The sequence below is a fragment of the Lissotriton vulgaris genome, chromosome 12, assembly GCF_964263255.1.
Source record: "Lissotriton vulgaris chromosome 12, aLisVul1.2, whole genome shotgun sequence".
Taxonomy (NCBI): Eukaryota; Metazoa; Chordata; class Amphibia; order Caudata; family Salamandridae; genus Lissotriton; species Lissotriton vulgaris.
Genome location: NC_141700.1, coordinates 113,475,678 through 113,502,997, shown reverse-complemented (window position 1 = coordinate 113,502,997; position 27,320 = coordinate 113,475,678). Strand labels below are relative to the sequence as shown.

The following is a 27,320-nucleotide window of genomic DNA, read 5'->3' as shown; positions in this document are numbered from 1 at the left end:
CACTACTCTGCACTCACTACTCTGCACTCACTACTCTGCACTCACTACTCTGCACTCACTACTCACTACTCACTACTCTGCACTCACTACTCACTACTCTGCACTCTGCACTCACTACTCACTACTCTGCACTCACTACTCTGCACTCACTACTCTGCACTCACTACTCACTACTCTGCACTCACTACTCACTACTCTGCACTCACTACTCACTACTCTGCACTCACTACTCACTACTCACTACTCTGCACTCACTACTCACTACTCACTACTCTGCACTCACTACTCACTACTCTGCACTCACTACTCACTACTCACTACTCACTACTCTGCACTCACTACTCACTACTCTGCACTCACTACTCACTACTCTGCACTCACTACTCACTACTCTGCACTCACTACTCACTACCTTGCACTCACTACTCACTACTCTGCACTCTGCACTCACTGCTCACTACTCTGCACTCACTACTCTGCACTCACTACTCTGCACTCACTACTCTGCACTCACTACTCTGCACTCACTACTCTGCACTCACTACTCACTACTCTGCACTCACTACTCACTACTCTGCAATCAGTACTCACTACTCTACACTCACTACTCTGCACTCACTACTCTGCACTCACTACTCTGCACTCACTACTCACTACTCTGCACTCACTACTCTGCACTCACTACTCACTACTCTGCACTCACTACTCTGCACTCACTACTCACTACTCTGCACTCACTACTCACTACTCTGCACTCACTACTCTGCACTCACTACTCACTACTCTGCACTCACTACTCACTACTCTGCACTCACTACTCACTACTCTGCACTCACTACTCACTACTCACTACTCTGCACTCACTACTCACTACTCACTACTCACTACTCACTACTCTGCACTCACTACTCACTACTCTGCACTCACTACTCACTACTCTGCACTCACTACTCACTACTCTGCACTCACTACTCACTACTCTGCACTCACTACTCACTACTCACTACTCTGCACTCACTACTCACTACTCACTACTCACTACTCTGCACTCACTACTCACTACTCTGCAATCAGCACTCACTACTCTGCACTCACTACTCTGCACTCACTACTCTGCACTCACTACTCACTACTCTGCACTCACTACTCTGCACTCACTACTCACTACTCTGCACTCACTACTCTGCACTCACTACTCACTACTCTGCACTCACTACTCACTACTCTGCACTCACTACTCTGCACTCACTACTCACTACTCTGCACTCACTACTCACTACTCTGCACTCACTACTCACTACTCTGCACTCACTACTCACTACTCACTACTCTGCACTCACTACTCACTACTCACTACTCACTACTCTGCACTCACTACTCTGCAATCAGCACTCACTACTCTGCACTCACTACTCTGCACTCACTACTCTGCACTCACTACTCTGCACTCACTACTCACTACTCTGCAATCAGCACTCACTACTCTGCACTCACTACTCTGCACTCACTACTCTGCACTCACTACTCACTACTCTGCACTCACTACTCACTACTCTGCACTCACTACTCACTACTCTGCACTCACTACTCACTACTCTGCACTCACTACTCTGCACTCACTACTCTGCACTCACTACTCACTACTCTGCACTCACTACTCACTACTCTGCACTCACTACTCACTACTCTGCACTCACTACTCTGCACTCACTACTCACTACTCTGCTCTGCACTCACTACTCTGCACTCACTACTCACTACTCTGCACTCACTACTCACTACTCTGCACTCACTACTCTGCACTCACTACTCACTACTCTGCACTCACTACTCACTACTCTGCACTCACTACTCACTACTCTGCACTCACTACTCACTACTCACTACTCTGCACTCACTACTCACTACTCACTACTCACTACTCTGCACTCACTACTCTGCAATCAGCACTCACTACTCTGCACTCACTACTCTGCACTCACTACTCTGCACTCACTACTCTGCACTCACTACTCACTACTCTGCAATCAGCACTCACTACTCTGCACTCACTACTCTGCACTCACTACTCTGCACTCACTACTCACTACTCTGCACTCACTACTCACTACTCTGCACTCACTACTCACTACTCTGCACTCACTACTCACTACTCTGCACTCACTACTCTGCACTCACTACTCTGCACTCACTACTCACTACTCTGCACTCACTACTCACTACTCTGCACTCACTACTCACTACTCTGCACTCACTACTCTGCACTCACTACTCACTACTCTGCTCTGCACTCACTACTCTGCTCTGCACTCACTACTCACTACTCTGCACTCACTACTCACTACTCTGCACTCACTACTCTGCACTCACTACTCTGCACTCACTACTCTGCACTCACTACTCTGCACTCACTACTCACTACTCACTACTCACTACTCTGCACTCACTACTCTGCACTCACTACTCTGCACTCACTACTCTGCACTCACTACTCACTACTCTGCACTCACTACTCACTACTCTGCACTCACTACTCACTACTCTGCACTCACTACTCACTACTCTGCACTCACTACTCTGCACTCACTACTCTGCACTCACTACTCTGCACTCACTACTCTGCACTCACTACTCTGCACTCACTACTCTGCACTCACTACTCTGCACTCACTACTCTGCACTCACTACTCTGCACTCACTACTCACTACTCTGCACTCACTACTCTGCACTCACTACTCTGCACTCACTACTCACTACTCTGCACTCACTACTCACTACTCACTACTCTGCACTCACTACTCTGCACTCACTACTCTGCACTCACTACTCACTACTCTGCACTCACTACTCTGCACTCACTACTCTGCACTCACTACTCTGCACTCACTACTCACTACTCTGCACTCACTACTCACTACTCTGCACTCACTACTCTGCAATCAGTACTCACTACTCTGCACTCACTACTCTGCACTCACTACTCTGCACTCACTACTCACTACTCACTACTCTGCACTCACTACTCACTACTCACTACTCTGCACTCACTACTCACTACTCACTACTCTGCACTCACTACTCACTACTCTGCACTCACTACTCACTACTCTGCACTCACTACTCACTACTCACTACTCTGCACTCACTACTCACTACTCTGCACTCACTACTCACTACTCACTACTCTGCACTCACTACTCACTACTCTGCACTCACTACTCACTACTCTGCACTCACTACTCACTACTCACTACTCTGCACTCACTACTCACTACTCTGCACTCACTACTCACTACTCTGCACTCACTACTCACTACTCACTACTCTGCACTCACTACTCACTACTCACTACTCTGCACTCACTAGTCACTACTCTGCACTCACTACTCACTACTCACTACTCTGCACTCACTACTCACTACTCTGCACTCACTACTCACTACTCACTACTCTGCACTCACTACTCACTACTCTGCACTCACTACTCACTACTCTGCACTCACTACTCACTACTCTGCACTCACCACTCACTACTCTGCACTCACTGCTCACTACTCTGCACTCACTACTCTGCACTCACTACTCACTACTCTGCAATCAGTACTCACTACTCTACACTCACTACTCTGCACTCACTACTCTGCACTCACTACTCTGCACTCACTAATCACTACTCTGCACTCACTACTCTGCACTCACTACTCACTACTCTGCACTCACTACTCTGCACTCACTACTCACTACTCTGCACTCACTACTCACTACTCTGCACTCACTACTCTGCACTCACTACTCACTACTCTGCACTCACTACTCACTACTCTGCATTCACTACTCACTACTCTGCACTCACTACTCACTACTCACTACTCTGCACTCACTACTCACTACTCACTACACTGCACTCACTACTCACTACTCTGCAATCAGCACTCACTACTCTGCACTCACTACTCTGCACTCACTACTCTGCACTCACTACTCACTACTCTGCACTCACTACTCACTACTCTGCACTCACTACTCACTACTCTGCACTCACTACTCACTACTCTGCACTCACTACTCTGCACTCACTACTCTGCACTCACTACTCACTACTCTGCACTCACTACTCACTACTCTGCACTCACTACTCTGCACTCTCTACTCACTACTCTGCACTCACTACTCTGCACTCACTACTCACTACTCTGCTCTGCACTCACTACTCTGCTCTGCACTCACTACTCACTACTCTGCACTCACTACTCACTACTCTGCACTCACTACTCTGCACTCACTACTCTGCACTCACTACTCTGCACTCACTACTCTGCACTCACTACTCACTACTCACTACTCACTACTCTGCACTCACTACTCTGCACTCACTACTCTGCACTCACTACTCTGCACTCACTACTCACTACTCTGCACTCACTACTCACTACTCTGCACTCACTACTCACTACTCTGCACTCACTACTCTGCACTCACTACTCTGCACTCACTACTCACTACTCTGCACTCACTACTCTGCAATCACTACTCTGCACTCACTACTCTGCACTCACTACTCACTACTCTGCACTCACTACTCACTACTCACTACTCACTACTCTGCACTCACTACTCTGCACTCACTACTCTGCACTCACTACTCACTACTCTGCACTCACTACTCTGCACTCACTACTCTGCACTCACTACTCTGCACTCACTACTCTGCACTCACTACTCACTACTCTGCACTCACTACTCACTACTCTGCACTCACTACTCTGCAATCAGTACTCACTACTCTGCACTCACTACTCTGCACTCACTACTCTGCACTCACTACTCACTACTCACTACTCTGCACTCACTACTCACTACTCACTACTCTGCACTCACTACTCACTACTCTGCACTCACTACTCACTACTCTGCACTCACTACTCACTACTCACTACTCTGCACTCACTACTCACTACTCTGCACTCACTACTCACTACTCTGCACTCACTACTCACTACTGTGCACTCACTACTCACTACTCACTACTCTGCACTCACTACTCACTACTCTGCACTCACTACTCAGCAATCAGTACTCACTACTCTAGACTCACTACTCTGCACTCACTACTCTGCACTCACTACTCTAGACTCACTACTCTGCACTCACTACTCTGCACTCACTACTCTACACTCATTACTCTGCACTCACTACTCTGCACTCACTACTCACTACTCTGCACTCACTACTCTGCACTCACTACTCACTACTCACTACTCTGCACTCACTACTCTGCACTCACTACTCTGCAATCAGTACTCACTACTCTAGACTCACTACTCTGCACTCACTACTCTAGACTCACTACTCTGCACTCACTACTCTGCACTCACTACTCTGCACTCACTACTCTGCACTCACTACTCACTACTCTGCACTCACTACTCTGCACTCACTACTCACTACTCTCTACTCTGCACTCACTACTCTGCACTCACTACTCACTACTCTGCAATCAGTACTCACTACTCTGCACTCACTACTCTGCACTCACTACTCACTACTCTGCACTCACTACTCACTACTCTGCACTCACTACTCACTACTAACCACTCACTACTCTGCACTCACTACTCTGCACTCACTACTCTGCACTCACTACTCTGCACTCACTACTCACTACTCTGCACTCACTACTCTGCACTCACTACTCTGCACTCACTACTCTGCACTCACTACTCTGCACTCACTACTCACTACTAACCACTCACTACTAACCACTCACTACTCTGCACTCACTACTCTGCACTCCCTACTCTGCACTCACTACTCTGCACTCATTACTCTGCACTCATTACTCTGCACTCACTACTCTGCACTCACTACTCTGCACTCTGCACTCACACTATGCACACTCACTCTGCACTCACTACTTCCCACTCTGCACTCGCACTCACCTTCTGCCTCACAGAGGGATGAAGTGAGCGCCGTTCTACTGGGCAGACCTGGGGTCGGGTGTGAAATTCTATAGCAAAGTGTTTAGAAATGAGGAAACACACGATTTAAAGCGTAGTTAATAAAATGGGGAATCAAATGCAGAGGAGCAGGCAAAATGGCAGTATTATTCACCTGTGCCCGACCTGGTGGGAGAAGAGAGTAAATGTCCTCCTGGGCGATCAGTTGCAGACTTGGTTGGAATGCCCCCGGCCCTCCTGAATGCTCGCTTCCAGGCATAGCAGCTTTCATCCAGACTCTCACAACATGACCGTGCGGGAGATTCTGTCACAAGTGTAGACCAAACCTGCTGCCGCAGCAGGAGCACAGCAGTGGCCTTTTATTTCGGTTTTAAACGTCTGAGGTTCTCACAGCAGCAGTCCTGTAACTCCCGAACCCGAAAACCTCCTCCCTCGCAAACATCAAAGAGCAAATCACAAGCTAAGGATCAACGGGCGCGAAACAGCGTGGTGGGCGCGCACGAGACGCAGCGTGGGCGTGCACATCAGCTGAAGATCGCCGGAGAAGACACAGAGTCTGCCTGCTGCCATGAGTGACCCGCTGGGAGGGAAAGAGCCCGGTGAGTGGGGGTAGAGGGGGGGCGGCAGAGAGGGAGTGGGCAGAGAGGGAGGGTGTGTGTGTGTGTGCGTGTGTGTGTGTGTGTGTGTGTGCGTGCGTGAGTGTGTGCTTCCGTGAGTGTGAATGTGGAGCAAGAGATGTGCACGGCTCCAGGAGGCTCGGCGTGCGCGATCACGATGGGCAATCGGCGCTCGTCCCCCAGTCTACGTCCCTTCAGACCCATCTTGGCTGCAATAGGTCTCGAAGCCGAGACCTAAAAATGGTTCTTTCTGGACCAAGAGCTACCTTTCTGCCAAATTTCGTGTGCTTCCATCTAGCGGTTTGGGCTGCAGTCGCGACTAAAATCTCTATGGGAATTCACTCCCTCTCCCCTTTTTCTCTGCCCCTGCTTGATCACCCATGTGCAACAAGAATCACTGGGGCACTTTTTTTCTAACATTTTGGGAAGATTCGTCAACGGGCACCAAAGATTTAGGCTAGTCAACAACCGCTTTTCCTATGGAAACATGGTCCTAACTATAACTATCTACTGGCAACCGCCAGTAGGTAATATATAATAATTGAAATATGTCTCACGGCCTAGCCGTAAAAATAAATTGGAAATAAAAGCGTATAGGGGCTGGATGTACACGTAGTGATATTAGAAATTCAGGAGCTTAGTTTCTCTAGAACGAGCATTGTAAAAACTCCAGAAAGTCTGTTGTCTTCCTTCAGCTGCTGCCCGCTATTATATCACCTGGATGCACGCGACTTGGGACACTGTAGAAATCCTCACCATTATTAGCATGTTATTCTACATATTGACACCCAACTCTGTTCCTTCCAAGCTGTACAAAAGGACATCATCGTAGACATCGTCACCGGGCGGAACAACTCCCAGAGGCAACAGATTGTCGCCCTGTTCAAGACCCTGGTTAATGAGGTAAAGATGGATGGATGGATGGAGGGATGGAGGGAGGGATGGATGGATGGATGGATGGATGGATGGAGGGAGGGAAGGAGGGAGGGAGACCATGGAGAGATGAAAAGGAAATACATATACCATTGGAACTGGGGATGAGATGCTGAGAGGCTCAGAAGTGGAGGTGAGGTTGTTGGTTCAGGGAGCTGGGATGTGGAGGAATGAGGTACAGAGAATGAAGGGACAGGGAATAAGGCACGGAGAGGGTCGGGATCAAATAAGGCCCAGAGAATATTGGGACAGGGCGATGGGAATGTAGGGAGTGTCTGGGGGTGAGATGAGGTACAGAAAACATTGGAACAGGGAGAAGATGATCAGGAGAGGAATTTAGGTCAGAGATTGTTTGATTAGGGAGATGGGTGTGGAATGTCCGGTGCAGAGATGAGGTACAGAGAATTTTGAGGCCGGGAGGTAGGGTGCAGAGTGAGTTAAGGAGCGAAATGAACTACAGAGAATGTGGAAGAGGGAGATGGGTGCAGGGAGGGTCAGGGGGTGAGACGAAGTGCAGAAAATGTCGGGATAGGAGATGTGAAGACTATCAGGAGGTGAAGTGAGATGAGTTACAGAGATGGTGTGCACAGCTTAATGGGACCCGGAGAAGGTTAGGCGTGGGAGGGAAGCTACAGAGATCACTGGGCCTAGAAGACTGAGTGCAGAGAGGACCAGGAGGGATGATGAGGTACAGATCATTTTGAAAAGGAGAGAAGTTTGTTGGTAGTAGATGAACATTTGATTTTATGGTGCCGAGTGCATGATTTTGATGCCTTGCTTTTAAACGCTGCTATTCAAATGTTTATCTGAGCTCCATGACTACGAAGTTGCTCTGATCTGTTTCATTTTTAAAATTTGTGACCTTCATTGTGTTTGCTGCAAAACCTTTCCGCATTTTCCTACCTACTCTACGCTGCTCCTGCCAGCACCCCGGTCCACCACGGGATTTCCCGGTTGTTGTGGGGGGCGCCAGCAAACATTTCCGCCCCCTGCCCTGATTGGCTGCATAGGGTCACGCAGGGCTTGACGCTTAGGCCGATCCCTATTTAGTCTCGATGGCTTTCTCCGCGCTTAGCGGACACGTGCAGCGGGCGCGTGCCGAAGACGCGCCTAAGTCCAGCCCGTCTGCGCCCGTCCGCGCTGAGTACGCGCCAGGGGCCAGGGAGACCGGTTCCACTACGGCTCGCCCCCAAGTAAGTCCTCTCTATTCCCACCTCGCATATTGCCCTGCCATCATGCGTTTCCCCCAGAGGCGCTTCTTGGTATTCTGAGTTGTAGATGCTTTATTAAAGATAGCCCCCTAAACCCCCTGACACGGCTAAGATTCAGCCCACCTCGGAGATTCAAAAGACTCCCTCATCGTCCACTGAAGATGATTTTCTTGTTAATGCAAGATCCCTTTTTAAAAATAATATTGCCTTCAGGGATTTCGTCGCTGCGAGGAAGCCCTCTTGGGTTTTCATTACGGAAACCTGGGCATCCGAATCCACAGAGGGCTACGCTCTAGCTCGGATGGACAGAGTCGGACGCAGGGGAGGGGGACTGGGCATTTTATATAAAAGTTCCTCTATCTGCCGTAAGAAGTCCCTCTCTACTCCATCAGATTCCCTTCAGGTTCTGTACTTTTATTTAAATTCCTCCCCAACAGTTTCCTTCTCTGGCCTTCTGCTCTATTGGCCCCCGGGCCCTAGGTCTGCTTTCAATTCTGACCTGCTAAAAATTCTAGAACCTTTCATCGATAGGCCTAACCTCACCATAATGGGAGACTTTAATTTTCATCTAGAAAATACAAGTTCTAGTGATACGTCTTCTCTTGTAGACTCCTTAGCCTCGTGTGGTCTGCAGCAACTTGTGGACTTTCCTACCCATCTAGCTGGTCATACGCTGGATGGAGTTTTTTCTAATGACCCCAGATTAAGGATAGGTTCTCCCATTCCCCTAGCATGGTCAGACCATATGGCCGTCCCTTTTGAACTCAAAACTCACCATTCCTCTATCCCCCCCCCTTGATTTTAGGAAATGGGAACTAAGAAGGGACTACAGGACGATCAACAATGAGACTCTTGTTCCATCCTTGACTAGTTTTCGACCATCCATCTGGAGGGACACCAATGCTGTCGCCCTTGAATTCTCTAAAACCATTGCGAGAGCAGTGGGCTCTCTGGCCCCTATGAAACGGCATTATTCTGCCAGAAAGAGACCCTCTGCTCCCTGGTTTTCCGATTCGCTCAGGCTGCTAAGGCAGGGCTGTAGGAAACAGGAGAGGCTCTGGCAATCGCATCTTGACCCTAATGAGAAGGAAAAACATAAACGCCTTCTGAAAGAGTATAAATCGGCGGTTATTGAGAAAAAAGGCCCCTTTTTCCAATCTGACGGCCTCTCTCAATTCCCCTAGGGAACTGTTTAAGATCGTTGACTCCCTTTCCAATCTCCAAACGCCGGATCCAATAATAGGTTCTCAAGAGCTGTGTGATAAGATCTCTACCTTTTTCCACATGAAAATTGTGGATATCTACACCACTCTTGAATCTCTTAACCGCGAGCTGGGACCTCTACTCCTCCCTGCTCCTTCTACCGTTGAATACCAGACGAATGACCCCAGCAGAAGCCTGATTAACTTCCCTCCTCTCACCTCAGAACAACTAAACCTGCTCCTCGACAAAATAAAATCTTGAACCCCCCTGGATCCCTGTCCTCTTAAGATCTTGAAGGATTGCAGGGAGGTATTGCTTTTTCTGTTAGAGGTGATTAATTCCGCAATTACTGCAGGCATTTTTCCATCCTCCTGGAAAATGGCGGTCGTCAAGCCGCTTTGGAAGAATCCCTCATTGGACCCTGGAGTTTTGAAGAATCTCCGTCCTATATCCCTGCTGCCCGCTCCAGCGAAGATGCTTGAGGCATATCTCAACCAACACCTGAGTGCTTTTCTGGATGCCTCTAGCCTGCTGGATTCTTCCCAGCATGGCTTCCGAAGGGCCCACAGCACTGAGTCTGCCCTTACGGTGGCCGTCAATAACATTCGTCTGAAAGTCGACAGGGGCCAAACCACCCTCCTGGGCCTGCTCGACTTGACAGCTGCCTTCGAACCCTGTCTCCCTCTGTCCTGGTAACACGCCTTAGGGAGATGGGAGTCGAGGGCCCAGCTCTGAGCCTCTTGTCCTCTTTTCTTAATCAAAGACAACAGAAGGTCAAGGTGGGTGAGTTCTTCTCTGCCGCCAAACCTGTACAGAGTGGGGTCCCTCAGGGTTCCTCATTGAGCCCCACACTTTTAACATCTATGTGGCCCCACTTGCCAGGTTGGTTAGATCTTTCGGGCTGGAAGTGCTGTCATATGCTGACAACACTCAGATTATGGTTTCCTTCTCCCAGTCAGTGAGTATCTCCGCACTTAACTTCAGGAATTGCATGGAGGCAGTCTCTCAGTGGATGGTCCTCAATTTCCTGAAGTTAAACAGTGAGAAAACCGAAGTCCTGATATTTGGGGGCAGTCAGGACATTTGGTCAAGTGACTGGTGGCCTTCACCCCTTGGTGCTTGTCCTCAGCCTTCGCAATCCGCCCGTAATCTGGGTGTGCTGATAGACTCCACGCTCTCCTTTGACCTTCAGGTCAATAGGACGGTTTCCACCTGTTGTGGTGTCATCAGGATTCTGAGAAAGATTGCACACTACCTCTCCCCAGAAGCTCGAAAGCAGGTCACTATGGCTCTTGTCTCTTCGAGACTAGACTATTGTAATGCGCTTTACTCAGGCATCAATAAAAAGCTTACTCAGCACCTTCAGATAATGCAGAATGCGGCCTCTAGGCTTGTCCGCGACGCCCCTAGATTTTCCTCAGCCTCTTTAGCCAGGAAGAACTTACACTGGCTACCTATCCAGGCTAGGATCTCTTTTACGATCCTATGCCTTACCCATGGTGCTTTGTATGGCACAAGCCCAGAAGGCATAAGGTCTCTTTTGTCCTCATACTCCCCTACTGGGGGCTCTCTGCTCTTCTAATAAAAAACTTTTGTCTGTTCCCCGGGCCTTTAAAACCAGGTGGGGTGGGAGGGCCTTTTCCTCCCTTGCTCCAAGGCTGTGGAATGCTCTTCCTCCCGAATTAAAAGGACAATCTTCCATTCTGTTTTTTCGTAAAGCACTTAAAACATAATTCTTTACTGAGGCCTATCTGTAATCGTGTCTTCGGCCCATACTACCAGTAATACCATCATTTAGGTGCCTTGATGCCCTTGGGCTAAGTTGCGCGTTACAAGATGCCATTCATTAATTCATTCATACTGAGAGAGGTGGGAGCGGTGGAGAGGTCCAACAGAAGGCTGTAAGGGTTGAAATGCAGAGAGTGGATGAGGCTGAGAGCAGGTGGGTAAAACGGAGACGGGGAGGATAGGTGGTGGGGTACAGATAAGGTTGAGTTTGATAGTGGAGCCAGAGTAGGAAGGGAGGACAAGGGAGACAGAATGTCTTTTGGACATTGGCCAGTCCACCTCCATTGCTCCTACCGGGGCAGAGGAGAGTAGGATTTAGAAACTGCTACTTGTGAGCAACATGACACCTCAATATTACCTTTAGTGGGCATGACAACGGGCACTCCTTTATGCATGGTGGGCAGGGCACTGGCCATACTTACAGGCACAAAAACATTAAATGTTTGATAAATCCCAGTTATGTTCCGGGAGCACCAATTCAATTCCAAGGCAGTGGATACAATTCATGGCATCCCCTCAGGAACACCTATATATTTCATGGGCCCTATATAGGGTATCCATTGTATGGGCACTATAGGGGGCACACTTATACTCCGTAAGCAGTATACCAGACACACCTGTCTATGGGCAGTATAACGATCTCTTAAGTATACAGGACGCGCTTTTATATTTTGTGGTTGTTACATTGGGTGCACCTGTACATTCTGCAGAATAGATATCAGACACTTCTGTATGTTTCGCAGGCAGTATATAGGACACTCCCATATATCCCATGGCCAGTACATCGGCCGCTCCTGTATATTACATGGAAGAGTTCCGGAGACTCCTGAACATTCTGTAAGCAAGGCACTAGTCATCCTTCTAAGGGCCATGGACGCAGTGCCAGCTGCCTCATATTCCTCTACCGCACTGGCAGGCGCTGTCATACATTCCGAACCCTCATGTCGCGCAGGATGGAAACCTGTAGAATTCACACATGACGAATGTTCTCTATCCACAGGACCTGGTCCAAACCATGACTGTGGCACTGTCTGGCCACCTAAAGGACCTCATCGTGGGCCTCCTGAGGTGTCCTGCCCAGTACGATGCCCTTGAGCTGAAAGGTGCCATGAAGGTAAGAACCCTGCGCTATGATGCTGGCACTCACCCAGTGCCCTTAAAGGAACAACTGTGTGTTTTGTAGTTTCAGTGGGCACCTATCCAGTGCTTGGGCAGTTTAGAGCAAAGGTGTATGCTTTGTACTAATGCCATGTCTGGAAGCTTGTTGCCCAGTGTGATTACATACGAGGATGTGTGCGTACTATGAAGTTGGAGTACCACGTCTGTCCATTTAAATGCCAATCCAGGCTGCACCTTGGAGTGGCCAGGCAGTGAATGGAAACAAATCTGTCTAACTGGATGGCCTTCATTGGTATCATATCAGAATTCATCATCATTGATTGGTATTCTATCAGACTTTAGTATAATTGATTGGTATCCTATCAGAATTCAGCATAATTGATTGGTATCCTATCAGAATTCAGCATCACTGATCGCAAGAGAGTAAATGTACAATAAACATTTCCATGTTTTAAAAAAAACATATTTCATCAAGACCCTTTTTCATCGACATCCCGTATATGCACCCCACATCAGGCAAGCGTGGAGTTGCATGGGTGGAAGAAGGACACAGGCATGCACCCCTCTTAAAGGGTAATTCATTTCAGGACATTTTATGGCGGTCAGGCGGAATTTTAAATCTTATTACACTAATTTATATTGCATTTATTATAACCTTGAATCTTTTCTAAGAAAATGACATTATTTCAATTGTAATTCTTACACTAAGCCTTGTAACCCCAAGTTTAACTATATGAGTTTACGTTAAAAAAAACTATATTCTAACCACAGTGCTAAAATTACACTTGCATTTAAAGTCCAATTCTTGATCCTTTGAGCAAAGCACTAAATTCACTTAAAATATTAACACTACAGACTGGTGTTGAAGTATAAGACGTGCTTTAAATTGGTGACTGAAAATCCTTCTCAGTGTAGATTTGCATAAGCTAAGTAGATGGTTTGGGAAATTAGGTGTTCTCCGGCCAGTCTGAAATAAGATCAAAGTGCAGCAGCCAGCTTATCCCTCAGATGCTGGAGAGTCAGGTACCATAACATTGATTAAAGTTGACCACACTCCCTAGAAATCACAGAAGTGCACTAAAGCATGATGTATAAAAATATTATTTTACCACCTGCTAGGAGCAGGCTGCCTATCACAGTACTAACCCATCAAACCACCATGTCTCATTGTCTGTGTAGGGCCTGGGGACCGACGAAGCCACCGTCTCCGAGATTCTTGCCACACGAACCAACCAGCAGCTCCAGGAAATCCGAACTGTTTATAAGGAAGGTATGATGCGTGATCAGGTTTGCACATTTGTCCCAGATATTGTTTGTGTTTTTCACCTCCGAGTGTCTTCATGATCAGGCAGCGCTAGGAGACCAAGTAGCCAATGAGAAGAATAATCTATGGGAGGACACGCCAACCTGTAGGATGGTACAAGAGCGACTTTCCGTTGTTACTGGACAGTATCTGTGGGGATACTGTGGTTTACTACTGAAGTTCCAGGGCTTCCAACTAGGGACCCTAGTGAAACCCTCCTGGCACTAACTCTCCATTGGCAACAAGGCCAAACAATTAGGACTTTTTCTAAAAGGTGGTGTTATGAACCCCAATGTACCCCAATATAGGCCTAGGTAGCTACACTACTGTGGCAGGAAATAACAACTACGAACTCTATGCCCAGTCCGTTCTATCATATCTAACAAGAACAGGTCTATATTCACATGTTCTTTGGATTTTTTTTTAAAGGAATGAACTAGATTTTTCTAGGTCAAAGTAACGAAGTTGCACCATTTAAGTATTATGTCCTAAATCTACTAAAGTTTCGTAAGGGCACTCGCGTGACACAACCCAAACCCAAAAGATAGTGTCTACTAACCATTGTAAATGTCTATGACCGCAGCACTACACATCTAGTAAACGTGGGCTGACTTTTATGTAAACCGATAACAAGTAGCCTGGCAGCAAATGGTCACAGAAGGAACAGTTCTGTGTGGGCCACATTCTATTCCATTATTAGATCTCGCCTATTATTCCCGCAAGGGATAATAGGACGGGAGTATAGAGGCCAAACCAAGGTCTGAAACCATCGCGGATTTCCTATAGTTCGTGTGGTGCACTCGTGCGGAAAGCGCGTCCACATCAAAGCCATCAGCCTCCCTCCCACAGGCATCTGAAGCTTCCCCCAGCGTGTGCTCGGCCTCAGGCATTTCTCCTCCCCCCTAATTATTCACCCCTGCTGTTGCTGCCCACGGCCGGCCGTACATTCACGGCCGCCAGGCCGTGTCTCTTTCAACATCCTCCCCCCTCCCAGTGTATTGCTTTGTCTAATCTCACGCTGCGGGCCCTTTTTATTATTACATTTGATCACAGCTTTTCTCACCACTTCGGAAGCTATCAAAAACCTTTGACAGCATGCCTTTCCCTTTTTTGAGAAATGTTTAATTCCTTTTAATAGTAGCTTCTCCTCTTCCTTCTTTCTTCCTGACTTTTGGAATTGTCGTGTTCTATTAATTGGGAGCAAACGTCAACCATGAACCAGGTCTCAATTTGAAGGTCCGTCAATTTCAGTTTTAAATAACGAGTTATTCACTCACAGGCACATCCACAGAGTCGGCGCACATGCTGTCTGCTCTGCAATGATGCAAAAACAGGCTTCAAAGGCAATAAAACAAACACAAGTGGCGTCTACATCATAAAACAACATAACCTTCGTGCCGCACACTTGCAACCTTCAGGAGGCTTATAATAAAACTTCTCTCGTGCACAGCACACTCTCCCGTGGTCTCCACCAGCAGAGCAACAAGGCAGGCTGCAGCACAAACTGTACATACGCTTCCTGTAACTTTCTTTAGTTCTTGACTGCATGTGTTAGTCTTTTCACTGCCGGCGCGGCTGGACAGCTCGGGGGGCTCATGTGACAGAAGTGAAGACAGAGCACATTTCATGTTTTATTATTTTTTGTTAAATTTAGCACAGACACTGAACTGCTCCCTTCAGCTTGTTTCATTTTGCAGAAACCTCAAATCGTAATGGGAAAACTAGCAGATTATAGAAGAAGAGCATGCATTATTTGCCTTCTGATTAGCGCCTGTCTTAATTGTTTGCCACTTTCCACATGACTGGCCAGGAGACGAGCCCCTGTCTCCCGCGCCCGTGAGTCCTCCCGGCTCCGGCATTTCCTTATTAAAGTCTGGCTTCAGAATGCGGCCTCACATGTTGGTCCTCTGGAGTTACACATCTCACAGCATGAGCAGTGTTGCGGCTTCGTAAAATATTTTCTTTAAGTCTTTCTAAGGCAATGATTACAAGTAAAGTTATCCCGCATAACAGTCAGAGAGGAAAAAACAGGAGGTATTAGGCTTGTATTGGGTTACAAACAAAACAGACAAATGAAGACAAAAAAACGTTTTCAAAAGCTTCCCTCGCTAACCCATTTGAACTGGGTGTAAATGAATATTGTCCGCCTAGTCAAACACACCATAGTCGCACACCAGGCTACTTTCAAACTATAAGAGTGAGAGAGAGCACTGGGCGAGAGTGAAAAGCGGTGGGATTCTATGGGGAAGAAAGTTGCACTAGAACATTTCTGGAATGTGAACACTTAAGGGAAATTAAAGCTGAATTCTCGATTTGTATAAGCAAATGCACAAGGCTACTTTCCTCAAAACAGTCCGGAAAGTATTTGATATTTGAATTTAAAAAAAAAGCTAACTTGTGAGGAAAGATATGATCCACTGACTTACATCCCAACTTCGAGACACGGCTGTTTTAGCGCTGCCACTTTTTAAATGAGAATCAGAGTACATCCCCCAAATCGACTAACCCTTTTCCAAATCAAACATTTTTAAAAAGCAATGGCAAAGCCAATAGGCGTGGAATTCTTATGCTGCTGAAATAATTATCTTGTGGTCTACGATACATTGCAGGTTGTATTACAAGCCACCCTTTAATCTATGACACCTGGGTAACCATGCAACTACAGTATTTGTGCATTTGCACTACCTGCTATCTCCCAAGCTCCTTTCTACTTTCCCATTACAGTTTTCTATCCATCTAATGTGCTTAATGCTGTGATTTACATTTTAACTGGGAAGATAGCCCACCGAGTTATTATGCTGCTGCCGAAACTGTATGTGATGTGTAAGTTACACAGGCAGCCAGTTTATCAACCGTCAAAGGTCGGTAAAGTAAACCTAATGAAATAACCTTGTGTGTGGTGAATAATAATAAAGCAGCAGAGAACTAAACAAAGAATCCATGTCTCCATGTTTGGGAGAGCAAAAAAACACTACCGCAAGATTTGTCACCACCAACATAGTATTCCCCTTATTATCACTGTTCTAGTTTCGTTTTTTTGTTTTCTGGCTAAAGGACTGTTGATCATAGACTGGGTTTGTTTCTGTGATATTGGGAAATATGCTTGTTGATTTGTGCTATGTGCACCACTCAGCACCACCACAGCATCACTCAGCACCACCACAGCACCACTCAGCACCACCACAGCACCACTCAACAGCACCACCACAGCACCACTCAGCACCACTCAGCACCACCACAGCGTCACTCAGCACCACCACAGCATCACTCAGCACCACCACAGCATCACTCAGCACTACCACAGCATCACTCAGCACTACCACAGCGTCACTCATCACCATCACAGCGTCACTCATCACCATCACAGCGTCACTCAGCAGCACCACTCATCACCACCACAGCATCACTCAGCACCACCACAGCATCACTCAGCACCACCTCAGCACCACTAAGCACCACCACAGCGTCACTCAGCACCACCACAGCGTCACTCAGCACCACAACAGCGTCACTCAGCACCACCACAGCACCACTCAGCACCACCACAGCGTCACTCAGCACCACCACAGCGTCACTCAGCACCACCACAGCGTCACTCAGCACCACCACAGCATCACTCAGCACTACCACAGCATCACTCAGCACCACCATCACTCAGCACCACCACAGCATCACTCAGCACCACCACAGCACCTTTCAGCACCACTCAGCACCACTCAGCACCACCACAGCATCACTCAGCACCACCACAGCACCAATCAGCACCACTCAGCACCACCACAGCGTCACTCAGCACCACCACAGCGTCACTCAGCACCACCACAGCGTCACTCAGCACCACCACAGCATCACTCAGCACCACCACAGCACCACTCAGCACCACTCAGCACCACCACAGCACCACCACCACAGCACCACTCAGCACCACCACAGCACCACTCAGCACCATCACAGCACCACTCAGCACCATCACAGCACCACTCAGCACCATCACAGCACCACTCAGCACCATCACAGCACCACTCAGCACCATCACAGCACCACTCAGCACCACCACAGCACCACTCAGCACCACCACAACACCACTCAGCACCACCACAGCACCACTCAGCACCACCACAGCGTCACTCAGCACCACCACAGCATCACTCAGCACCACCACAGCACCACTCAGCACCACCACAGCGTCACTCAGCACCACCACTGCGTCACTCAGCACCACCACAGCATCAGCGTCACTCAGCACCACCACAGCACCACTCAGCACCACCACAGCATCGCTCAGCACAATCCCAGCATCACTCAGCACCACCACAGCACCACCACAGCACCACCACAGCACCACCACAGCACCACCACAGCACCACTCAACACCACCACAGCGTCACTAAGCACCACCACAGCATCACTCAGCACCACCACAGCATCACTCAGCACCACCACAGCATCACTCAGCACCACCACAGCATCACTCAGCACCACCACAGCATCACTAAGCACCACCACAGCATCACTCAGCACCACCACAGCATCACTCAGCACCACCACAGCATCACTCAGCACCACCACAGCATCACTCAGCACCACCACAGCATCACTCAGCACCACCACAGCATCACTCAGCACCACCACAGCATCACTCAGCACCACCACAGCACCACTCAGCACCACTCAGCACCACCACAGCACCACTCAGCACCATCACAGCACCACTCAGCACCATCACAGCACCACTCAGCACCACCACAGCACCACAGCACCACTCAGCACCACTCAGCACCACCACAGCACCACTCAGCACCATCACAGCACCACTCAGCAACATCACAGCACCACTCAGCAGCACCACTCAGCAGCACCACTCAGCACCACCACAGCACCACCACTCAGCACCACCACAGCATCACTCAGCACCACCACCACCACTCAGCACCACCACCACCACAGCATCACTCAGCACCACCACAGCATCACTCAGCACCACCACAGCATCACTCAGCACCACCACAGCATCACTCAGCACCACCACAGCATCACTCAGCACTACCACAGCATCACTCAGCACTACCACAGCATCACTCAGCACCACCACAGCCTCACTCAGCGCAACCCCAGCATCACTCAGCACCACCACAGCATCACTCAGCACCACCACAGCATCACTCAGCACCACCACAGCATCACTCAGCACCACCACAGCATCACTCAGCACCACCACAGCATCACTCAGCACCACCACTGCATCACTCAGCACCACCACTGCATCACTCAGCACCACCACTGCATCACTCAGCACCACCACAACATCACTCAGCACCACCACAACATCACTCAGCACCACCACAGCATCACTCAGTGCAACCCCAGCATCACTCAGCACCACCACAGCATCACTCAGCGCCACCACAACATCACTCAGCACCACCACAGCATCACTCAGTGCAACCCCAGCATCACTCAGCACCACCACAGCATCACTCAGCGCCACCACAACATCACTCAGCACCACCACAGCATCACTCAGCACCACCACAGCATCACTCAGCACCACCACAGCATCACTCCGCGCCATCACAGCATCAATCTGTGCAACCATTCAACAACAACTGGTTAAAGTATGTTCTCTCAATGTTTCAAGCTTTATTACAAATGTCACAAAAAGATGTTAATATTTCACTTCTGTTCTTGGATTTTCCTCACAATAAAATACACTGAACATAATCTTCACAAAAGTTATTTACAAAAGTTTAAACTATTGCCATTATAAATTATAATCACTTTTATTTAAGTTAATTATTTAAAAAAATTAAAAGCCATTGTTATTTGTAATATCAATACATCTAAGTCACGTAAATACAAAACATGTTGCATTACAAATGCTATAGGTGTCACATTTGCAAAAGTTATAACTATTGGCATTTTATAAATGACAAAGCTATTAATTTAGCTATTTTCAAAATCAAATCAACACATAAATAAAAAAATTGTCATTTACAAGACCAATAGCTCAAACTTTCATAATGTGAGACCTATTGCATTGCAAATACTTGTTTTTTATCTTGTCAATACTATGATTGACAGGGACCAAACACATGTAAATCAAGCGTGGCACCTCCCAAAACGCAGTCCAATCTAAAAAGCTAGGATATTTTTCATTTGAAAGGGACATAAGAAACCGAAGACCAGTTTTCACCTTGTTGGTCATCGTCAGTAAAGAGCAGCTTCATGTCCTACACAACCCAGACCTCGGTGTAACTTCCTACTTAAAGGATCTCAGAAAAACCAAAACAGTGGTGAATGAAAGGCTTCTATTAATATTAAGAGCCAGAAACTACTCAAGGCCACATCTGAGCCATTTTGTCTTTCTTCAGCTCCCTCCAAGACTAATTTGAATATGGCTGGCCCATGACTGTAGCATCACTGTGTGCAAAATGTGGAGGATTAGGACGCAGCCAAGAGCAACTACCGAAGCAGCCATTAACTTAATATTTTCATTCAGTGAAATTGTTTTTTTACACAGCTCATAAGTTATCAGAGCCATACAGGACTGTGATTTGGAAGGCTAACAGCATAACTGATGACGTGGAAGTCGTAGAGTAGATGTGACCTGAAGTCAGACGTTACATCGGACATGGATGTTATACAGCAATTGTGAAGAGCCCAAAGGCATACCTCAGATCTAACCGGGGGCCATATGACGGATGCAGCTCATTTTTCTGGATTGCGCTGGGTGCACCTTCCCAAAATCGAGGAAAATGTTCTGCATTATGGTGACTGCACTGCACCCAGGGCAGCCGCGAACTCGCGCTGCCCTGAAGGCAGCGCATTCGTGTGACAAACAGAGCGGCTGCTTTAAAGCTGCTCCGAGTTTTCACAGTGCAGGCGGTACCTGCCCTCACTTTTGAAGGAGATTAGAGATTCCCTTGCAGGCATGTGCAGTCAGTGACTGCACCCGCACTGTTGCAGGGGATGCCTGAGGGGTCCATGGAACCTCCTTTCCCCCCTGCCAGTGGGCTGCATTCAAGGGGCGCACTGACAATGCACCACCTTTTAGGCGGCGCACTGTCAGTCTGCCTCCTGAGAGCTTCTTTGGCTCTGCGCCCACATCTGTAATACGGCACGGGCGCAGAGGCAACGGGATTCCCTCATTTGCATGGGTCAGGGCCCCCCTTCAAATGAGGGAACGCCCTGAGGAAGCGCTGGCGCTATACGTGCACCAGCTCTTTCAGTATTACGGAAGAGGATGCACAAGCATCTGAGGCCCCTTCTGTAATACCAAAGTGCCCCAGGGGTGAGCAAAGTGGGCGCAAACACCAGTTGCGCTCCTATGCACTTCTATAATATGGCCCCTGGAAGTTTTCAGTAGTTCTGGCCAGGAATCTGTAAAGCCTATCAACTTTGTTTTACTACAACTGAACAGACCTGGGAGTTAGTCAGTAAAGATATGATACATCAGATCTGACCTGGAAGTTATAATGTAGGTTATAACCTAATCTGAAGTCATACATAGTTTCAGTGCTTAATTTGAGCCGGTGATTTCCAGTGCTCAGCACCAGCACTTAATTATCAACACTGGTACTTATGACAGTCTGCCACATGGCGGCGTTGTCTATCTAATTTAGAGACGAGCATAACAGTTGTTTACTCTTCAATATACATCAAAAATGACAAATGCCTGCCACCCAAGCCATTCTTAGAGATTTGATGGCCTGGAATAGTCCAAATTTTCACACTTGTAACAGTGTGATGGTTAGTAATTGTGTTGGTATTGTCATTGGCGGCGCTGCCTTGACAACGGGTGGTGCAAGCTGCAGTGACCTCCTGACAAGAGCCCGGTACTTATTTTCTTTTACAAATAAAGCAAGGCTTCAGATAGCACGGTTGTGTCACAGTTCTGATTCATTCATATCATAATAGTTTCCAAACATATCATAGCTCTGACATGGAAGGCAGACACCAGATCCAGGCCAGATGTGAACATCGAACTCTGACGTTAGGACTCATTTGAACTAATAGTCATCCAGTTAAGCAACTTATCCAATTATTACAAACCTGGATGATCTGTTGTTGAGGAGTCACACACAGCATTAGATGATCTCCAAGCTCAATTCTATATTAACCCCTTCCATGCTGATGACAGCTGGGAGCCGTCATGGCACACAGTGCTCGTGTGCTGATGACGGCTCCCAGCCGTCATGACCACCGCCCACGATCGGAACGTGCCGCACAAGAGCGGAATTCCGGCCGCGGACAAGGGGTTAAGGCTGTTTTATTTAAGCACTTTAATCATATGTATTAATATTATTTTTGAGTTTATATCGCACCAGCTAGACCCAAAGGTATTGGAGTGCTTTACATGTTATGTTATAATGTTTACAAGAGGTACATGAGGGGATTCATAAGAGTAATAGTTGTACAATACCGCATTAGGTGGTTATAAAGTCACACAAAGACGCATTGAGGAATGGCATTGGGGGCAGCATAGGAGACTGAAAGAGTCATGTGTCCATCTTGAAGGAATTGGTCAAAGAGGGAAACGCAGAACAGCTTGTGCGCAGGTTGAAGGAGCTATTTAGGAGTGGGCATTTAAGGTCCCATGGACTTCGCCTGCAGTTTGGTTTGTGCAAGCAGAGTGGTTCCTTTATTGACTTATGTTTTATTACATTTAAGTAAAGCCAAACCTTGACAGCCCTAATATGTCTCTTTGTAGATTTCAAATCAACTTTGGAGAATGACGTAGGACAGGAAACGAGTGGTGAATACAAGGAGCTACTTCTCGCCCTTCTTAAAGTAAGTGGATGGCGCAGCGTCGGCAGGTGATCAGGTTTGTGATCATGTGTAGTGTCTTTCCAGTTTGTGGTTCAGGAAGACGCAAGACAATTTACTTGCGAGCAGAATGGGGTAGTCAAAACAATGCGAGGTATGGACAAGGTATGGATGTAGCAAGAATTATGATGTAAGAAAAAGTTGACCCTGTGCACAGCTTTGTCGCAATCCAAACGTGGATGGAAAGGACAGAACAGATTTAGGTAGGACAGAGGTCGCCACAGCAAGTTCAAGAAGATCAAATCCATGATAGTTTTCAGGATACCCATTGACTAACCCTTATCATATCAATTTATATGGTCAAATATCCTGAAATTCTAATATTGGTCTGACATTTCTGGATTTACACTGGACAATCTAGAGGTAGAAATAGAACAAAAATCTGCGTACATAGTGAAAAGTGTACTTGTTAGATCTGCAGAAGCACAAACAGTGTACCTTGGATGTAATGTAACATATACCAATGAAGATAGTCAATTTTTGCCTGAGTTAGAGCAGTCACTGAAATGGAGCTTGTGCGAGTCCCTTCTGCTTCTCCTGCTAAAACGCTTCAGCCTGGCTACCAAGGTCCGTGCGTCTCAGTCCGAGGCTCCATAAGCATCAGTACAGTGTGGATGTCTCAGTTCAGCATGAGACTGGTAGAGGTTTTGACAGAGTAGAGTCAGACTCCAAGGCATGACTATGGTAAGCGATCGATTCTCTATTGCATTGTGCTTCAAACGCATGACGAGGCCGCAACGTGCTCTACTTTCTTTGGTTCCTGGGATCTCTTTGAGAAGAAGGAGGTTTAAAAGAGTTCTGAGCGTAGTGTGTTCTATACCTCTGACTTTACTCATGCTTTCAATCACTTCTCACCAATGTGCCCCCTTTCTTCCTTCACTCTCAGGGGACCCGTGAAAAGAATTCTGGAGTTATCGATTATGTGCAGATTAACCAGGACGCACAAGTGAGTATAAGTGTGACAATGGTCTCAAAGTACAACCTGGGCGCCTTTCAACGCCCAGCCCAAGAACAAATGAATGACGATTGCATGCCTAGTGACAGCTTTGAGAGAAAGAATACATTCAGTTAACCTTGTTAAAGTAATCTTTATATGGTAAGAACATGATAGTTATTTAATTTTTGTTGCAATGTGGGATGTTATTTTGCCTCCATATTCACTTGTATGCCTGGGGCTATGTTGCATTGGGCGGTTATCTTTGTGTTACCGCTGCTGTGTCTCTAGCTGCCAGCACACTCGATACATTGTAGCTCCACCTCTCATTCACCACCCCGTCTCCAGTATTAGGGGTGTCTTTCATAGATTCGCATGCTTGAATATTCCCAGTCGTCGAAGTGGGAGTCCCACGGTAAATAAAATAGCAATAATGCTAAATATAAATATAGAAATATATATATATATATATATATATATATATATATATATATATATATATATATATATATATATATATATACATAATATCAGAAAAGAAGGAAATACATAGAAAACCTCTAAAAACAAATCCTACATAGGAATGCATGGTTGAGAGAAAAAAACATTTGTAACACCTTAGTGTCATTATGTTAGTCCAAACTGAGGCCAATCAGGCGCCAGCACCCTCTAGAACCTTCTCCTCAGAAACTCAAGCCCTTAGATTTTCTACCGCACGTCGTGTGAAGGGAGTCTACCTGAGCTCTGCTCAGTTTTCAGAACTCTATCTTCTAGTTTTCCAGAAATTCTACAATGTCAAGTAAGAAATCTTCATTCAGACCATGTTCTTCTTGTGGGAAGCTTCGTCTTTTTGAAAAGGACCTCCACCAGAAGTTTATTTATTGTTTATATCCGGATCATGAGGCTGGCAGCTGCAAGTTTTGTAGAACCTTTTCTACCAAAACTCTTAAGGACAGGGAAGGCCGTCTTCTTCTTTGGCTGCAGCGTCTTAAGGACAAGGACTCTTTAGTGTCCGACGCAGAGAGTTTACATTCTGGTTTCTCCTCAGCATCCTCAAAGAGGGGTAGTGTCCAGGAGGTTCCTTCTCCTTTCCTCAAGAAGCCAAAATTAGCCCTGTCAGTGGCTCCTGCAGTCTCTACTGCCATTCCTACCACCTCTACGCCCACGAGACCGGGCTCTCAGGCGTCTTTGGCTACCTCTCAAGGAGTCTTCACACCTCTTACAGCCCCGCCGTTGACGAGAGCGTCTACAAGCGCTCCGTCGACGAAAGCGGCTTTGCCTGCATCTTCGACGACTACACTGACTACCTCTTCGGCTTTCTCATCGTCGACGGCCTTCACGTCGACGAGGGTTTTGTTGCCGTCTAAACCTGTTCCGCCGACGATTCTTATCTCGTCGACGAAGAAGAGAGAATCCTAGTCGACGAAAGATCCGAAGACATCTTCGTCGTCGACGACGCCGTCAACGAAAGCCTCATCGGCGAAGACACCGTCGATCAAGATCTCGTTGACAAAGAAGATCTCGTCGACAAAGACAGGCCCGTCGACGAGGGCTCCGTCGACGGAGTCAGTACCAGCATCGACGGCGAACCCGTCGACGACGACAAACCCGTCGACGACACGCCCGTCGACGACGACGAACCAGTCGACGGCTGCTTCAACAATGGATCGCTCGTTGACGGTGACACCGTCGACGACCTCGTCGACGACCTCTCCGTCGACGCAGGTTTCTTCAAAATTACCGGCCACAACAGCTGACTCAGCCTCGTCGTCAGTGACGGCTCCGTCGACGACAGCACCAATTTAATTTGCTTCTGTACCGTTAGTGCCCTTGAAGACCTCTAAATCTTCACATTCTCGCACTACAGTACCCTGCCAACAGATCTCAGAACCAGAGCTTCAACCACCTTCTCTGATGTTTGCAACTACATCAGACTCGGAGCATGAAGAGGACACGTTTGGGGCAGCACATAGTCCCTCTGATTTAATAATTAAATGTCAGGACACAGACTCTGATGATGGCGGTGAGCCAGAATTTCAACAGGAGGAACAGTTCGTTCAAACACCTGTGGCCACCATTCCTTTGACCTTAATTTCTAATCTCCAGCATATGCTAATGAAAGCTCCTAACTCCTTACCTGCTCAGATTCCACGCCTTGAAAAGAAGTACAAGGCCCCCACTGGCTCTCCAGCTTGCCTGACTTCTCATCCCAAACCGGATTTTGTTGTGACTCAGGCCGCACAGCATAGAGCTCGGAATCCAGCGTCCCAAATCACATCCCCTCCGGATAGAGAGGGTCGACGCTTAGATGCTATTGGCCGCAAGTTCTCAACGATGGCCTCAACTTCTGTCCGAGCAGCCAATGCTTTAGCCATCTTGGGACGCTATGACCGGCAGATGTGGTCAGATATTGCAGATTTCATGGCACTCATACCTGATGCATCCAAGACTGACGCACAACAGATTCTCCGCGATGGTCAAAGGGCAGCGGAAGAAATCATCGACTGTGCAGTCGATATCGCCAACACAGGTTTCCGCCTCCTGGCAACTGCGGCTGCACTCCGAAGACAGGGTTGGTTGAAGTCCACCTCCTTCCGGCAGGAAGTCCAAAGCAGAATATTGGATATGCCTTATGATGGGGAATCACTGTTCGGATCCCATATCGATGATGCCCTCGAGTCCATCAAGAAGGACACCGATACGGCGAAGTCCTTGGGCACGCTCCAATTTCGGAAACAGTCCTTTTGAGGTGCGCGCGGACGTGGCACTTCTTCCACCTTCCGAGGAGGACAACAATACCGCTCCTACACTCAGAGCGGCCAACGGTACACGTCCAACCAGCAGTCTCGTCAGCAACCCTCCAGACCTTACAGAGGAAAGTCGTCCTATCGTGGCACCACTCAGAAACGCCAATGACTTGTGCCATTCTCAAAGTGTTGGAGGGCGAATCTCTCTGTTTTATTCCCAGTGTTCCTCGATCACCTCGGACCACTGGGTATTGGACATTGTCAAACGGGGTCACACCCTGGAGTTTACAGAGATTCCTCCTTGCACTCAACCTCATGGCCCACCTCCTCCACATCTCGAGGAGCTCTTCCATCAGGTCCGTTTTCTTGTGTTGAAGGGTGCAGTCGAAGTGGTCCCTATACATCAAAGAGGGAGAGGTTTTTACTCTCGATTCTTCCTCATACTCAAGAAGAACGGAGATTGGCGACCCATTCTGGATTTGAGGGCTCTCAACCAGTTCCTGAAGTCTCAATCATTCCGAATGCTGACACTACTGGAAGTTCTGCGTCTTCTATCCAGCGAGGATTTTATGACCACCATAGATCTTCAAGGCGCATACTTTCATGTTCCAATAATCAAAGGACCTCGCCAGTACCTGCGTTTCAAAGTGGGGCCAATACATTTTCAGTTCAAAGTGCTAC

General features: G+C 47.7%; 1 protein-coding gene across 5 annotated transcripts in view; it reads left to right on the top strand.

The window, feature by feature from the left end:
• Positions 1–27,320, top strand: part of ANXA9 (annexin A9) — a 281,466-nt gene that overhangs the window by 204,047 nt on the left and 50,099 nt on the right. For all 5 annotated transcript variants that reach the window (XM_086947452.1, XM_086947448.1, XM_086947450.1 and 2 more), the window contains 5 exons: positions 7,384–7,478; positions 12,711–12,824; positions 14,009–14,099; positions 22,843–22,922; positions 23,845–23,904. In XM_086947452.1, the coding sequence (XP_086803578.1) occupies positions 7,384–7,478; positions 12,711–12,824; positions 14,009–14,099; positions 22,843–22,922; positions 23,845–23,904 (440 nt within the window). The remainder of the gene's footprint in view (positions 1–7,383; positions 7,479–12,710; positions 12,825–14,008; positions 14,100–22,842; positions 22,923–23,844; positions 23,905–27,320) is intronic.